Consider the following 16,796-nt stretch of genomic DNA (forward strand, 5'->3'; position numbering starts at 1 on the left):
TGGTGACGTTTGTCAAGACTGAATGATAGTGAGTACGTACTGTAATTTGGTTGATACAGAGGCACAAGTTTCCTTGGTGAGTGAACTTGAGAGATACAATTGGGAAGTGAAAAGGCAGTGTACAAGTGTAAAAATACATGGGTTAGGACAAGGAAGTGTTTTAGTATGGGAAGAGGTACGGTTAAAGGTTAGGTTAGGAGATCTTGAAGTAATACATAACTATAGTTATAGGACAAAATAATATGTCATCTTGCTTTATTATAGGGCTAGATTTTTTGAGAATCCATGATATAGATGTAGATATAGGAAATGGAATTCTTAGAAAGGGGGCCAGACAAGTAGCTAGGATTCAAGATAGTAATGTATTTGTAGCAAACTTTGTGGGTATGATTGATATTGCTGGGAATGAGAATGATCTGTTGAGTGATGAAGAGATTGAGGAAATGAACGATAAGTGCCTGGAGATAAGTGTGTTGTGACAATGTGTTTTGGGAGGAGTGCGTGTGGAAGATTGGCCATTTGAGTTGGATGTATGTAAGAGGGTTGCTAAACAGTTTGTAGTATGTAAGACCATAGTTTACTTTTTACATTAGGAAGGGGTGTATGACAGGGAAGTGTATGTGCCGGTGTTTTCTGTTGAGTCAGCTGTGAGTATGTGTTTGTTGGTGCATGATCAGTTTGGGCATATGGGGAAAAATAAGTTGTGGGAATGCATGAGAGAGAGATTGTATGCCCCTGGGTTGAATAAGAATTGTATGGATGTGGCTGTCACATGTGAAGACTGTCAGAAGGGAAAGTATCAGAGTATGCATGCAAGTCCACCTGTGTTGCGACTGCAGATGAAAGAGCCGTTTGAAATGCTTGTGATGGTGGATCACAAGTAAATTTGCCTATGTGGTTTTTGTCAAAGATAAGAGGAGGGAAACTTGCACAAATGGTGGGTCAAGTGATGTAGCCTGTGTGTGTGTGTGTAAGCCAGCAAAAATGTTGAGTGATAATGGACCTGAGTTTGTGGGATGGGGATTTGAAGGAATGGGGTATTGTGCATGTATATTCTACTGCGTATGTCCAGTGCGAATGGTTTGGCTGAAAAGACTGTTGGGACGATGACTGAGATTTTGTGAATTTTTTAAAGGATTGTCAGGCTGCGGTTGGGTCTGTCAGAAGGTGATCAGATGGAAGAAAGCAAGTGAAAGGTTTGAGAGTTTTAAGATTGGGGATAAGGTGTTGAAAGAGGTAGTTGAGATAGGAATAAAGTAAGGGATAAATTTGAAAGGCCTTTTGAGATTTTGGAAGTGGGACCGAGTGGATTGAGTTATGTTTTGGGGAAATTGCGAGTAGGTGGGGAATGGATGAGGTTAGGACACACCAAACCAACTCCATAAGTGGAGGGAAGTACCACAGCATGTTCAGGAGAATGCGATGTGCGAGTGGTTGAGGGTGAATAAGTATGAGCCGACTGTCAGTGAACAAATGGGTCTGGGAGATTGACAGTTGGTGTTGGTTGAGTATGGAAGAAAACAAGAGTGTGGAGGAAAAGCGTGAACGGCATGGTCAGGGGGTTGGTGGTGGGGTGCAAACAGTTGATAAAGCATGTGCTATGGATGACTTTGAGGGAATGAATGATACTTGTAGTGTATGTGGGTTTGAGTTGACAAGAGACAAATGAGACTTCAGTGAGAAGGAAACTGAGTAGTAAGGAGGTAGTTGATAGGATGGATGAGTCTTTGCGGGAGTTTGACAGAAGTATGGATGAACTGAGTGGTTTGGTAGCCAAAATAGGGGAGATGTTGGAACCAGAGTTAGAAGATATCAGTGAAGTAGTGAATGGGATTTGGGAACATTGTAGTGAGGAAGATAATGGGAGTTTGAATGAAAGTAGTTTGGAAGAAGTGAATGGTGATGTAACTGAAAGAATGTATGATGGCCCTCAAACAAGATCCAGGGGGCCTGCATCTGAGCATCCTTGGGTGTTGCGAAAGGCAATTTAGTGTGGATGTTGCGAGTGTAAGGAAACTTTGTCAAATGTAATGGGGAAGGTACTATGGAGGAGTAATAATAGTAGTTTATATTTGACAACGTCTCCAAGGGTTGCGTGAGAGATTGGTGGAAGAATAAATGGTTAAAAGGCGGTCAGAAGTGTGTCTGTTGTGGCGCCCTGTTGTGTAGATCAGTGGCGAGTGTGTGTTACGAGAGTCGAAAGCAGTAAGGCGTTCAGTGAAGTCACAGAGTTGGTTTTGGCAGCAGTTATCCGTTGGTGGTCAGTTGATTTTGTTATTTGATTGATTTTGGTGTTGTAAAGTTGTTGTGCGTGTGTCTGTCTGGTTGTGGTGAAGCTGAAGAGGTTGGTAGTGTATTTTCGGTGTCTGTGAGTGGTGGTTGGGGCAGTGTTGGTGGGTTGTTGTGCTGGGGTAAGTCATGTCGTTGTCGTGTTATTTTGAGCTGTTGGTGTTCTGCTCAGTGATTTGTCGGGTTGTAAGTTGTTGTGGTTCTTGGTTGGTTGGTTTGTGGTGTGATTATCGGAGGTGGTTGTGTCTCGGCTAGCCTATATCCAGCGGACAGCACAGCCTAGCCCTGAGTATCTGGAGCCAGAGGTGAGTAAGTGTTTGTGTTTTGTGTCCGGTGTGTCGTTAAACCAATTGTCCTGCAGGTGAAAAGTAACATAAAGGGGAAAGTGTGAGTGTGGGAAATTGTGTCGGCTTGTGCGATTAACATAACTGTGGGGAGTTGGCTTGCTTTTTTCACTTGGCTTTGATTCCGCCACACAGTAACTCCAGTGAGACAGTCCCACCCTGATGTGGAAGGATTTCGCCATAATGACAAAAAAAAAAAAATGTTGGCTGCAAAATGAATATTGGACACCCTTGCCCCTGTCTCCTGCTGGCCTTGAAAAGAAAGGCTATCAGTCTTGCCCATCAGGCCACTCCACTGCCCGTATCCTGACAGAACTACATTTGGTGGGTAATGGAGATGGACATTAAGAAATGGGCTCATGAATGTCTCCCATGCCAAATGTGGAAGGTCGTGAGGCACACAGAATCAGGGATAGAATTCTGAATAACCAAACTCCACCTCGCCTATATTTATGTCGACTTTTTGGGGCCCTACCCCCATTGAAGGTAACACATACTGCTTCACTGTTGTTGAGCTATATACCAGATCGTCTGAATCAACACCAGACATCAGAAAGTTACGCGAAAGCTCTAATCAGCTGGGTTAGCTGACACGGAGTCCCTCATCACACCACCAGTGATGGGGCTCATTTCACAGCCCTATGGAACTTCCTCGCTGCCAGCCTTGTGACAAAGAACCAACAGTATGGTCAAGCGGTTCCATCCCTCCCTAAAAGCAGTGCTCACTGCAAGATGTCAAGATGGGAGGTGGAGAAGGAGTTACCATGGAATTTATTAGGAATAAGAATAGCCCCACACGCAATGCTCAACTCCCCACTGGCTGACACACACAGGGGACAATCATTAGGAATACCCACAAACATATTTGAAGATCCAAATGAACCCACCATCACCTCCGATGTCCGTAAAGCAGTAGAAAAAATCATGCCAGCAAGGAAAACATATGTCATGTCTAAGCAATCGTGCATCCCTGTAGAACTTGAGCAAACAGAATGTGTTCATCAGAATAGATACACATCAATCCTCCTGCTCAATTGGTACCTTACCAAATCCTGCAGCACAAATACGTTTAAGTGCTACATGATGTCATTGGATGGAAGAACTAGCTGGATCTCGGTCGACAAACTAAAACCAGCATACAGTCCAAAGGATAATCATCGTCCGAATGCTTTGGAGTGGAGGGGAAGTACAGTGGTACCTCGACATACGAAAGGCTCAACTTACGAAAAACTCGAGATACGAAAAATTTTACAGCTCTACATATGAAAATTGCTCAAGTTACGAAAGGTTGTTGCTGTAAAGTCCCGAGATTCACCCGGACCACCAAGAACAATTTTAAACCTCGCTCGCCGCCAACTGAGTAAACTCGCCACCATCCTCCCGCTCTCCCATTGGTTCCTGATGCAAGTCACCCCATAAGATCCTGCTCTCCTATTGGTCAGCATCTACCCCTTGTGCTTTATGTATTCTATAGGTAATAGGATGCTGTAAATTGAAAACTTATTCATGCAATACATTTAATAAAAAAAAAACCATTAGGTAAAGATAGAATAAAGAATAGAAATTAATGGTTATTATACTGTTTGGTAGTTTCAATAGTTGAAGAGAGATAATGAAAATTTATGGCTCACTGTGTACTAGGAAAAGTGATTGCTTGGCGATCGTTCGATACTCGTAAGTGCTGGATGTAAACAAGTTTGGAAGCTTTTTTTTTTATGTTTATTATATTTAATGGTTACTTAATAATTATTTGAAATGAGTACATGCAACACATTTAATAAAAAAAATTGTGAATTAGATATAAAATATAAAATAAAGCAGACTGCTATCATCGAAGCCAACAAATAAGTATTTTTAGAATTCTTCTGTTTTAATATTACGTTACGTTTATGTTTCATCATAGCTGTCAGTAACTCGGTATCTCCATTAGGTAAAGATAGAATAAAGAATAGAAATGAATGGTTATTATACTGTTTGGTAGTTTCATTAGTTGAAGAGAGATACTAATGAAAATTTATGGCTTACTGTGTCCTAGGAAAAGTGATTGCTTGGCGTTCGTTCTGTACTCGTAAGAGCTGAATGTAAACAAACGATTGGAAGGTATTTTTTTTTTGTGTGTATTATAGTTAATGATTAATTAATAATTATTTGAAATGAGTACAAACTGATTATTTATACATTTTATTGGCATATTCTAAGCTTTTAGCTTCTTAGGTTTAGATGTCAGAATCATAGACTAGGCTACAGTAGCAACCGCTAACATAGGCTAGGCTTATTGCTAAGGGACATATGCTAAAGTCCTAATACATACAGTAAAAATGGGGTTGAACATTACATGCAGTTGAATATTACTCATGTATGTAGTACAGTATTTTGCCTTTTTGGAGTCATATTTCTTCCGTCGGATTGGCGTCGTAACCCTAGAACATGTGTTGTAGGCCTGGAAATATAATTAACTGGGGTGTTTTTGTAGGGCTTGGAACGGATTAGGCGTTTTACATGTAAAATACGGTTCAAGATACGAAAAACTCATGATACGAAGGCCGCCTCGGAACGGATTAATTTCGTATCTCGAGGTACCACTGTAATGTAAGACCCTTCAGAAGGCTCGGAGGGTGCTCATCATCCAAATCGTCAAAACACGACCCCCATAAAACTTTAGGCTTCCCCAGAAAACACAAATTATTGACTGATGGCTGAATCACTGATTTTAATGTATTTTCAGGAACGACAGAATTTTATTTGTAAAAACAAAAATCAACCATAAATGTAAAACTTCAAGCTTTTGAGTATATGTATGAGTCAGCTCTTTTGTTGGATAAAGAAATGATATACGTACAGTAGAGACCCGGTTCACGACCGTATTAGAACTCGACATAATCGGATTTCGCCACTAAATTTCCAATAAACTTTGTATCTGTTTTCAACCAAAAAACCAGTTTCCGACCCCCGACCATATGATGTTTGTAAACAAAACTGTTTCCGCCAGCTGCCGCTAGTTGGCGTCATCCAGTGCTACCAAATGTAGCATAATTTCATGTTTTTTAGCATAATTTGACCCAAGAATTGGAGCTTAGCATAATTTCTTTCACACTTAGGGTTCTAGTACAATTTTAGAATGTATTTTCACTAAAATTTTAAATAAAATGCAGAAAATTCCTCAATTTCATACACAGCTATAGTGAATGTATCTTCAAGTGAAATTGCCTCAAAAGCAGCACTAACAAATGAGTTAATTGCTAAGTTGAACCCAACTAAGGAATGTTAAATTTTGTGAATATAAATAAATACCCACAGTGGCATGACAAACAATCAGTAAAGTGTTAATAATGTTTTTTTCTTCCTTAGTGAAAGAAATTAAGACTTTTTTCCTTTTTTTAAGTTTTATTTTTTTCAGTAATCAAAATTTTTAATTATGTCTGAAGTGATTTTACCACAATTTTCAAGTATTTATTCATTGTGTATGTGATCCATTAAAGAAAGGTGTTTCAGTGGCATGATAATGATCAAGTAATAAGTACGTATGTTTTTCTTCTTGAGTAGAGACTGGTTTGTTTGTTTACCTTTTTTTTTTAGTTTTAATTTTTCAGGAAATATCAGTAAATAACAAAATGTTATATTTGAAGTAATTTTCACACATTTTCAAGTATTTATTAATTGTTTATGTGACCTGTTAAAGAAAAAATGGTTCCGAGTGGCATGATAATGATGCAGTAATAAGTAAAACTTGTTGTTTTTCTTCACATTTGTATGTGTGATCTTCACACATTTGTCAAATAGTATAATAGTGATTGCATATCAAATAGTGTACTAGTGATTGCGTATGTGATCTATTAAAGAAAAATGGTGTTTTATTACGAGTTTCCTAACATCATCAAATTATTAGTTATAATATTGTCTGTTCGTCACTTTTTATCATTTCACCTAATATATAAATGTTTTAAATTTCCATTACATCGTTGTTTTAGCTCAAATGTATTAGAGAAATGAGATAATGATAGATTAATAGCATAATTCTGGCACAAAATTGCACCATATTTGGCATAAATTCTTGCTTGGACCGACTAGCATAATTTAGCAAAACGGTTGGTAACATTGGTGACGCCACTCAGTGACTCAGCATTGTTTAAAGTCGCAACTAATGTTTACAAACATTCAAACGTGTCGTGTCTTGTACACCTTGCGCGCATTTCGTTTGCTTTTTCGGTGGTATCAACGTAGACATATTCTAAAACCATGCTCACACTTGAGACGCGCGTTTCAGTAGCAAATGCAATACGTATTTAAGTGTTAGGTTTGGAGTGAAGGCAATGTTACGTACGTAGGTTACATGTGCGGTTCGGTAGCGAATGCAATCTTTAAGCTTTGTTAAGCTTTCCAGTAAAGAAGAAGTTAGTCATAGTTTATATCAGAGAAGCTACTATGCCATATTAAGTGCGTAGTAATCAAGAAATTAAGAAGAATCTTTTATGTCGTACTGTAATACGTTAATGTTTACGTGTAAGATTTGGTAGTGAAACCAGTTACATACGTAACATGTTCGGTTCGGTAGCAACGCAATCTAAGCTTTTTAAGCGTGCCGGTAAAGAAGAGGTTAGCCTTAGGTTAACTCAGAATCCGCTACGGTATACATTAATTATAGAAATTAAGTAGATTCTTTTATGTCTACTGTAAAAATACGTCATTGTTTACGTGTGAGATTTGGTAGTGAAACCACTGTCACATACGTAACGTGTGCCGTTCGGTAGCGAACGCAATCTTAATCTTTGTTAAGCTTGCTGGTAAAGAGGAGGTTAGCCTTAGCTTAATCAGAGAAGCCGCTATGGTATAGAATAATTATAGAAATTAAGAAGATTCTTTTATGTCTACTGTAAAAAGACGTCAATGTTTACGTATGAGGTCTGGTAGTGACACAGTTTACATATGCAACGCGTGCGCGGTAACGAACGCAATCTGTATGCTTCGTAAAAGCGTCCTCGTAAAAAAAAAAAAAAAAAAAAAAAAAAAAACGAGGTTAGCTTGATATTAAACTCAAGAGATGCTGGTACGTAATGGTATAGTAATTAAAGACATTAAGAAGATTCTTTTACTTTTGTGTACGTATATATGTACCATGCAGTTACCATAATAATTGTCAAAGTCCAATAAGCTTGAAACCAGCCCTGATATTGGACAATTTGCCGTAAAAGACGCACCTTTTTTTATAAAGGACATTTATGAAACAAAATCGTTAGTATCATAACATTACATTTACTGAAAGATAATTTTCAAGCGATTTTTGTATACAGTATTGCAGTCGACTCCGTAAAAGATTTACCATAAATTAATATCGAATGTAAATGTTTCTTGGCTTATAGCGAGATATGGTTTCTTTACTACCATAGTCCCGATATAAAACCCACCAGGGCTGCGCTATGGTTTGTTTACATCCTTAAATGCCGACTTACTGTAGGCAAATTTTGCAAGTTTTTGATAAATATAGATTGGGTTTAATTTTAATAGTTTATTAATTTACTGTAATAATTAGACTTGCTTTTCAATGCTTTTATTATGTTAGCAACACGTTTTATGCCTACCCCACTACACTACGTTCTACTTACTATTACCTAGGTAGCCTATGGAGCTTGGTCAACAATCAGTTGGACACAGGGTAGTTTTCTTTTATACTGTATATTACACATTTAAAATTATAAATATACGTTTTAACATGATATTTATTTAACTTTTAGCTTATTTAGTTGTAATTTACATGTAATGTATTGTATAAAAAGGCAAGGTTAGGTAATAACTGATGGTCAAGAACGGATTAATCCATTTTCAGTTATTTCTTATGGGAAAACTTGATTCAGTTCTCGAAATAATCGAATTTCGACGCTCCTTCTGGAACGAATTATCGTCGAGAACTGAGGCTCTACTGTATTAGGTGTTTTTCAGGTGTGAGAAAACAGCTTATCATAAAATTATGCCCTTCTTGTTCTAATTTCCTATATACTACTTTTCCACTCACAGAAACCAATGTCTTGTCACAATTCTGTGATAATAAATCAGTTAGTGGTTAACCATGTCTCTGTATACACTCTCATCCTAAACCATCATATTGAGAATAAGATCACATACCTCTTGATGGGTTACCTTCCGTATAAGGAAGGGACGTAAATACAAGAGGTCTAGACGTAAAAAGCCTCTGACTTGTGGCCCAGTGGGTGTGTCACTTTCTTCTTCTGTATATTCGGATAGATGCTCAGAATCTACAGCTTGTCCCTGAAAGAATAATAAACATCTAACATTAACTGTTGTAGCACTGGATTGACATGGTAAATTTAACTACAATTATCATTCACATGTACCCTTTCCAAATACTTAAAAGTAACCTAAGTGCTTTCAGAAAGGTACAGCCAATCAGACTTAGTTGGATATGGCTGCTTAAACAAAAAATAATAATAATTAAGAAAGGCAGATTTTAATGTCAAATATTTTATTTGTATTTAAATACACGTACATGGGATTGTATTTGTATTTAAGCACATGAATCCTTAAGTAGCAAATTTATACTGTTATAGTGAAATGTTCCGGTATAACCTTATGGTCAATGAATTCTGCAAGTAAGTATCTTGAATTATCATTTCCCAATATTTTTACTTGAGCTTTCATCATCTGTAAGTACAAAAAGTTGTCCATTCAGAACGACAACAAAATGACTTATCAAAGCAAGACGAAATGAGTCTCACTCCTTCACTCTCTTGGTGATTTCTAACAAATTTTCTTTTAAAGAGGTGAAAACTGTAGCAGGATTGGTTACCTAAGCTTGGTAATAAGTAAGAAGTTTAAATGGAAATAATGAAAATGAACAAGACAATGCAGTTGAGGGATAAGGTTATAATATATATGTAATACCTTGAGCACCATCTTTAAGTGTCCTACACTAGCCAGCTACAAGTTACAAATAGGTAAACTGACTACACTGGGGTAAAAGTAAGCTAATCCAGTAAGGAAACACCTGCTTATTAAAATTTAGCACTTCATATGAGGCCGTCACTCGAACAACCGCCTATCTGCAAATTTTCGGATTTTGATTTATACATACTTTCAAATTCAGCAACTCTTCTTCTATATACCTGTGTTTAGAAATTGCAAAAAAAAGAAAAAAAAAGTTTTTCACGTTCATAATCTAGGGAGAGTGAGAGTAACTAGAATGATAAATGTGCAATATATACTGTCATTCCAATGGACAAACTATTATTTTACTTTTCTCAGACTTCGGTTTTTTGCAGTTATGGTGTTGTTTGAGGTACAGTTTGGATAGACAGATAATATTTACACACATATTTGTAAAGAGCATGCTTTTAGCTTCATTTTGAAAAAAAGAATGATGTCATAGCATAAATATTAACGGAAATATGATAATGTAAACATTGCACAACTTCAATCACGTTTTTCTCCGATTTCTGTTTTGTGCAGATAGACGGTTGTTTGAGTGACGGCCTCATATAATCCTCTTCCATGAATACCTAAAAAATATTGGGAGGTGAGAACAGTGTTCACTGGCCATAGTTAGTTAGATTTACGATAAAGGTACCCCTTACATAAATGTTCTTATTTTGCACTATAATCCCTTCAATGCAGAAATGATTTATAGGTAAAGTCAATGCATAACAGACTTTGCAGCAGAATCCTAATTACATTTGGGTAAGAAAATCCATTGCTATGATGACATGTTGGAAAGTGCCCTTGCATTCTTTCTTTGCTGACATTATAGGAATTACTTTAAAAAAAATACTGAGATTCTTACTGGAACAATTACAAGAATTTAAGAGTTACTTTTCTTATCTATGAATCAACAGCAGATCACAAAGCAGAGCTTCACAGTTCCATATTTCAAAGGTTATATAAATTAATACCAAACCACGCAAAAAGAAGCCACTTACCCACTCCCTGGTTTTACTAAGTGTTAGTTCCTTATCTGCTTCCTTTTGTCGTCGATGCTTCTGCCTCTTGTCAGCCTTCAGATACTGAAAGTGAGATCATAAACATTTCACACACTTCATATTTCCCTTTAAATGAATGTAATGCCAGTACTCGTTTAAGAACAAGGTTTGTTAAATCAAAACAAAAATTTCTAGGCTACAAATTCACTTACAGCAATTCAAAGAAAAATTCAAGTGACTGCATTTTCATTCAGGAAAATAAAAAAGTATCTAAAATATATTTTAAAATTAAATAAGAAATAGAAAAACTTATGCAACTAAAAATATACATCAAAGGTCTCTTAATAGATATACGTACAATACTTACTACTAAAAATTTCTTGCTAAAATAAACCTATGATGATATGAGCACAAAATGTAAGAGATGGTAATGCCCGTGTAAAAGTTTAAAAAAAAAAACAAATGTACAGTGCAAGTATTCATATATATTAGGGCTGTTGCCTTGTATAATAAGGAGCCCTATGAGGTAATGTTAGACTTGCGATAATCTTACACTAAGTCGGTTGGTTATGCACTTCCATACTCATTGGAGTGTCTTGGGGTTTGATGATAACTAACGAAGTAAGTATCTTCTTTCGTTATGACGACGATGTGTTAAACTCATGATGATATCTTTCTGATGTGAGGTTCTAGTAGAAAACACTGAGTACAAAATATACTTCTATTCTCTGAGATTACATGATGAATATAGGATTGTACAGGTCTGCCAATGACGATGGCTTGATCGCTTCTGCCAATGATGATGGCTAATTCTGTTCTGACTACCATCTCGGTTACAAGTCATAAAGGAAGCAGACAGTAGCTCGAACATATGAACATACAAACAAAATGAGACACATTACTAATCACGTAGGCCGTTTGAATTATAGGTCGCGGTAGTTGTCTCAAGCAGGAAGCTTGGATTAATGTTCCAAAACAAATGAATGACCACAGGTGACGGCATGTCAACTTAGCCTACTTTATTGTATACATCATCTTTATCGTCTCTGGTCTGATCACGTTCCTGCAAGCAATCTGGTTGACCTCTTTAGTTTTAGTTTTTTACATATATGGAATAACATTCCATATTTTTATTATGTAATCACTTACATATATACTGGTATTCAAAATTCAACAACTGTATGAATGAATGACAAACCACGATACGTATTTCACATTTTGTGAATCATTCAACATTTTATCCTGAAACTAAATTATTAAAATAAGAAACAATAGTGCTATAAAAGTTTTATAGGGGCTGTTGGTTAATACGGTAACAGAAATCACTAAAATCTTGGTAATAACACCTACCTTTATGAGTGGCATTGTGGAACCCCCTAAACAAAATATTGTGAAGAGCACAATTATAAGCGTAGTTGTAACAATAACATGACGTTTTTCATCGCTAAACTCCAAGTGCAGAGCTAGAGCATATGCAATAGCCCCTCGTAAACCTGTAAAACAGATAACTTTAAAATAAAGTATTTTTTAAAATTTACAGTACAATCACAACTCACTGACAAATCAAGAGCCATGATTTGCATATAGTACGTACTTAATAAAAATGATTTAAGAGAAAATTGCTTATGAAATAACTTCATAAAACTACTCACTGTACTGTAGTACTATCATGATTTAAGCATAGTACAGAGAAATAGGTTATACGTATATGGTTGGTATATACCATCACATTATACTTTTAAAACCTTTTATGCCATGTTCTGAAATCTATGTACCAAGATACCTAACTACCATACAAATGGTCTGCTGGCTTCAACACAGACTAACAAATGATACAATACCAAAGACAGAAGGCAAATTGCCAAGGCTAATGTGCAGCTATTTTGTGCATATCTTCAAGATCTATCTCCTAGACAACCAGGTACATATTAGCAATGTCTGGCAATAAAATGACAGAATCTGGGGAAATAACACTGAGAAGCACCATACTACTATCATTGGCCAACTGATACCACACCAGTATTCATAAGGACATTAAAAATATCTCAGGGGAGAACACAAGTAAAATCAATCTAAAACAAGGAGGAAAGATAAAGAATAAATGAAAACCACTAAAACCAAATCTTCATGATATTAAGTACAAAAATTAATATGGCAGTGTACCAACATGAAGAAGTGTGTCACAATTTCTTTGCAAACACTAATTTTATACAATACATATACTGCAAAAACATCTATTTTTCTAATTAACCCATTCGTCATAACATGCTTTATCGCCATTCAGAAATTCTAAGTCACACCAACCTGTTGTGCAAGGAAAATAAATATATCTACTGCCTGTATCCTAACTTACATTACAGTGTATCATTCATTCCACTGTGCACAATACAGAAAGAACTAACAGAATGTGTGTGGGAAGTGGGAAGAATGCCAATCCCTTATGACTAATGGATCTGAATGAAAAACATGCTCATGTTATAAAAAAAAACTGTTCAGTACAGCCTCATGTAATCATAATATGCCTGAACTACAATATCAGTAGGAAGTAAACACATCCCACTCCATAGTGACTGAGGATACAGCCACACTGCAAGCAGCGAGCAGCGCTACTTGCCGCTAATCATGAAATTTGACAGCTCTTATGTGGGTGGCAACACTGGAGGAGCGAAGCAATTTGATGCCTCACTAACCTCACCACATGCTGAACCAATACAGCAATTTCAAAACAACATGGAGTTCCTAGCATTTTCCTTGAGGAGAAATGGGGTTCTCTGAAGTTTATAATAGGTTTATTCAGCCTCTCTTTAGATTTGCTGAGCACTAAATTGAAAAATCATTGACTCATTTGGAAATAGTATTCATAAAATTTGTCATCGTACATTCAAGACTGTTTACAATATTAGTAATACATATTATGAAATTTATTTCTTTCCATTCTTCTCATTAAAATGATGAATCAAGACTTTTTTACTGATATTTGATCTAACTTCACTAAAGACTTTTCAAATAATAATTATCTTAACAAATTTGATGATGACATGCCTACTGATGATCAGCTTTAACTCGTGTGTCGCATGCATCTTTGGCGGCTACAGTATGGCCAAACAACATGATGCCACTAGACACTATCTCCCTGCTCACTGTTTGCAATAAAGTGCTGTTTAATTAAGACTAGAAACTATGTGAAATTATCGTTAGCTGTGGGATGTCCAGAAACTTTTCACTATGCTAGGGAGTCTTTGTTACTCATCAGAAGGAATATTTCATTAGGGAAACTGCATATACAGTACTATAAACAAAAACAAAAAAAAGACAATAGGAGATGAAATATACTGACTGCATGTAGTGTAATATACCCAAGCAATCACTGAGTATAAATTAATAATATACCCAAGCAATCACTGAGTGTAAATTAATAAGTACAGGAAGTATAATTTGCTAAAATTCTTATAACTCACTACTGTAGGATTCAGTAAAGAGTAAAGAATTTTCAGAAATCTAACAAATTATATAAACATTTTTATTTTAGAAGTTAATAGTCAACCATTGCACTACTGTACTATACATTCAATTAGTTACTTCTTCATCCAGTGTAGTTATTGTTATGCAATTATCATTTATGTCTATTCATTATTATGACTTTTGCAAGACAGAATTAACATAGGTAAATTACCCCAAAAATAACTATTTATCCAGAGAACAATCTTGGTCTAAATTAGAGGTTTGTTTCTGTAAATCATTCTTTTTAATCAAAATGCAAACACTTACCACTAAACCACATAATAAACATCATCTTGTAATTGATTTTGTGGTCACGGAACTTATTCACAACCCAGGAAAGTGGGAAGATATTGAAGGCTCTGCCCAACAGACACAAGACAATGCTCCACACCACAAGTGCTGGATGGAACTGTAAAAGATTTCATAACCGGATTATGTTCTGAAACCATGACTGGAAACAAATGACAACAAATTCACCTCGTTCAATCTTTTAAACATTACTTTATAAATGAATAACTACATGAAAATGTTGTTTTAAAAGATTAGATCACAAAACCACCTTAAATATAATACTCATCAAAATGAATTTCCCTTTATGGTGGTAGATGTCACCCCAACAGTCATGTACCGTACTCAAAACAAAATGAGAAGTATCAATCATCTTACTGGAATATTAACTCTATTGTAGAATAACTTGTATAAATACAAATTGATATCCACAATATATTGTAAATGTTTGCTAAGATATAAACATTACACACACCTCAAGTTTCCCTTTCATCTTGAAGGACTGAATGAATTTTTACCAGTCAATAACCAAGCTATGATAGGAAAATGATGACTGCTCAATAAAAATTTTAAAAAATCATATGGTCACAGCTCAAATTGCTGAATAAATAAAAAGAAATCATATGGCCACAACTCAGATTGCTCATTATAAAAAATAAATCATGGCCAAAGCTCAGATTGCTCAATAAAAAAGGAAAGAGATCATATGGCTACAGATCAGTCACCAGAGTCAAGTCACTTTAATGGAATGGTTTCTATACCCGATAACCCTTTAACCCTTCATCAATGCCACACTATAAAATGCCAAATTTAATACTGATACTTTACAAATCACTTTGGAAGTTTTAATAATGCATTTACATTCAGTAATCGGACTTTAACAAAAGATATAATCACAACACCTTCTATACTATACAGTATAAGAGAATCATATACGTACCATAGTCTTTAGGACAAGATTTCAATTAACCTCATGCATGAAGTGGAAGATATAAGAAAATCAAAGAACAATAAACTCAAGATGTGCTGATGAGCATTAAGATCACCCCTGGCACACAATGAGCTAATATAACTAAGTTCTGTGAGGTTAACATTACACAATGCATATTACAAATTAGCTCAATGAGACCACAAAGTCACACTTCCAGGCTTTCATATGGCTAGCAGAAAGGATTTCTCCATTAATAAGATGTGGAAATGGGAACAAATTAAAGACATTGGACAACTTAGGAAGAACAGCTGTCTAGAATTACTATCACTACCAACTGTGTGCTATGCAAAACACTATGAAAGGTGCCATAAAACAGTAAATGATGTTTATGCATCAGTTATAAAATATTCTAACTTTGATAGCTGTGGTTTCAAGTACTTATTTCATCCAAGATTATGATCATTTACCTTACCAGAGAATTTCAACATCCATGTTGTGTGAACTGGTTCAGAATTACTTCAAATTCTAAATTATTTTGCTCTGTATTATATTGTTTTATATTTGTCAGTCTTTGCAAATAAAATCAAACTTGTATCATTATTTCCATCACCACATATTATGTGAACAATGCACAGCCTACTGACAAAAATTTTATTGATTCTGTACCACTACATGTAATGATCAAAGTTGGTTACTGTATCAAGTTTCTTTAGCCTGGAACTTTTAAAACAAGGGTGATCAATCCACTCACCAACAGGACCATTCTTCAAAGTTACATACCTATTTCTCTCTAAAGAGAATCACTTATTGCTAGTAAGAAGGTTGACCTTTGGTAAAAAAATTTTAAACACCTAAATGACTACATAATAATGCTAACAGACAAACAAAGAAGCCCAAACTAAAAATAGCCTCCATGATGGAGGTAATAATAATATATAATAATAATAATAATAATGGATTCTAAAGTTCAACCCAAAGTTATATAAATCAGGTTTTAAAGTTAGAAAAACCTATTTTTGATAGTCACTGTTTGTCCTCAAAGGAGTTACACTCTCATGGTCCCCCCTTGGGCCCCATAAGACAGACCAACCAATTACAAATTCTTTTATGCTGTAGTTGGTCTCGGCCAGAATAGTGCTACTGGCACAGAGACAGAATATAAAGGTCAGGACAGGAGGGCTCTATCTCCTTCCTACAGTGACTGCCTCGGGTTTCTCTACAACCTACTGGTACAGATATTACAACAGAGCATATGTGGGCTATCTTCCTCATTAAATGCCAGGTCTGTACAAGACAGATGTTCACCCCAGTCCCATGACTTTTCATCAAAGAAAATGGGTGTGTTTGAGGACTCACAGCAGCTACCAAAAATGATATTGTTATGATACAATAAAGTTTTATGCATACTTACCTGGCAGGTATATATATGCTTATCCTCTTGTCGCACTGGCAGGAATTTCAAAAGCTCGCGGCAACCGCTAGTACACTGGTAGTTCAGGTAATGGCCACCCCGTTCCC

At 35.9% G+C, this 16,796-nt stretch overlaps 1 protein-coding gene across 1 annotated transcript in view; it reads right to left on the minus strand.

Moving 5' to 3' along the window:
* LOC135226465 (sodium/hydrogen exchanger 8-like) overlaps positions 1–16,796 on the minus strand; it is an 84,084-nt gene that overhangs the window by 8,539 nt on the left and 58,749 nt on the right. The window contains 4 exon segments of the mRNA XM_064266063.1: positions 8,751–8,894; positions 10,559–10,642; positions 11,909–12,051; positions 14,327–14,468. Coding sequence (XP_064122133.1) covers positions 8,751–8,894; positions 10,559–10,642; positions 11,909–12,051; positions 14,327–14,468 — 513 coding nt within the window.

The sequence above is a fragment of the Macrobrachium nipponense genome, chromosome 14 (genome assembly GCF_015104395.2).
Source record: "Macrobrachium nipponense isolate FS-2020 chromosome 14, ASM1510439v2, whole genome shotgun sequence".
NCBI classification, from domain to species: Eukaryota; Metazoa; Arthropoda; class Malacostraca; order Decapoda; family Palaemonidae; genus Macrobrachium; species Macrobrachium nipponense.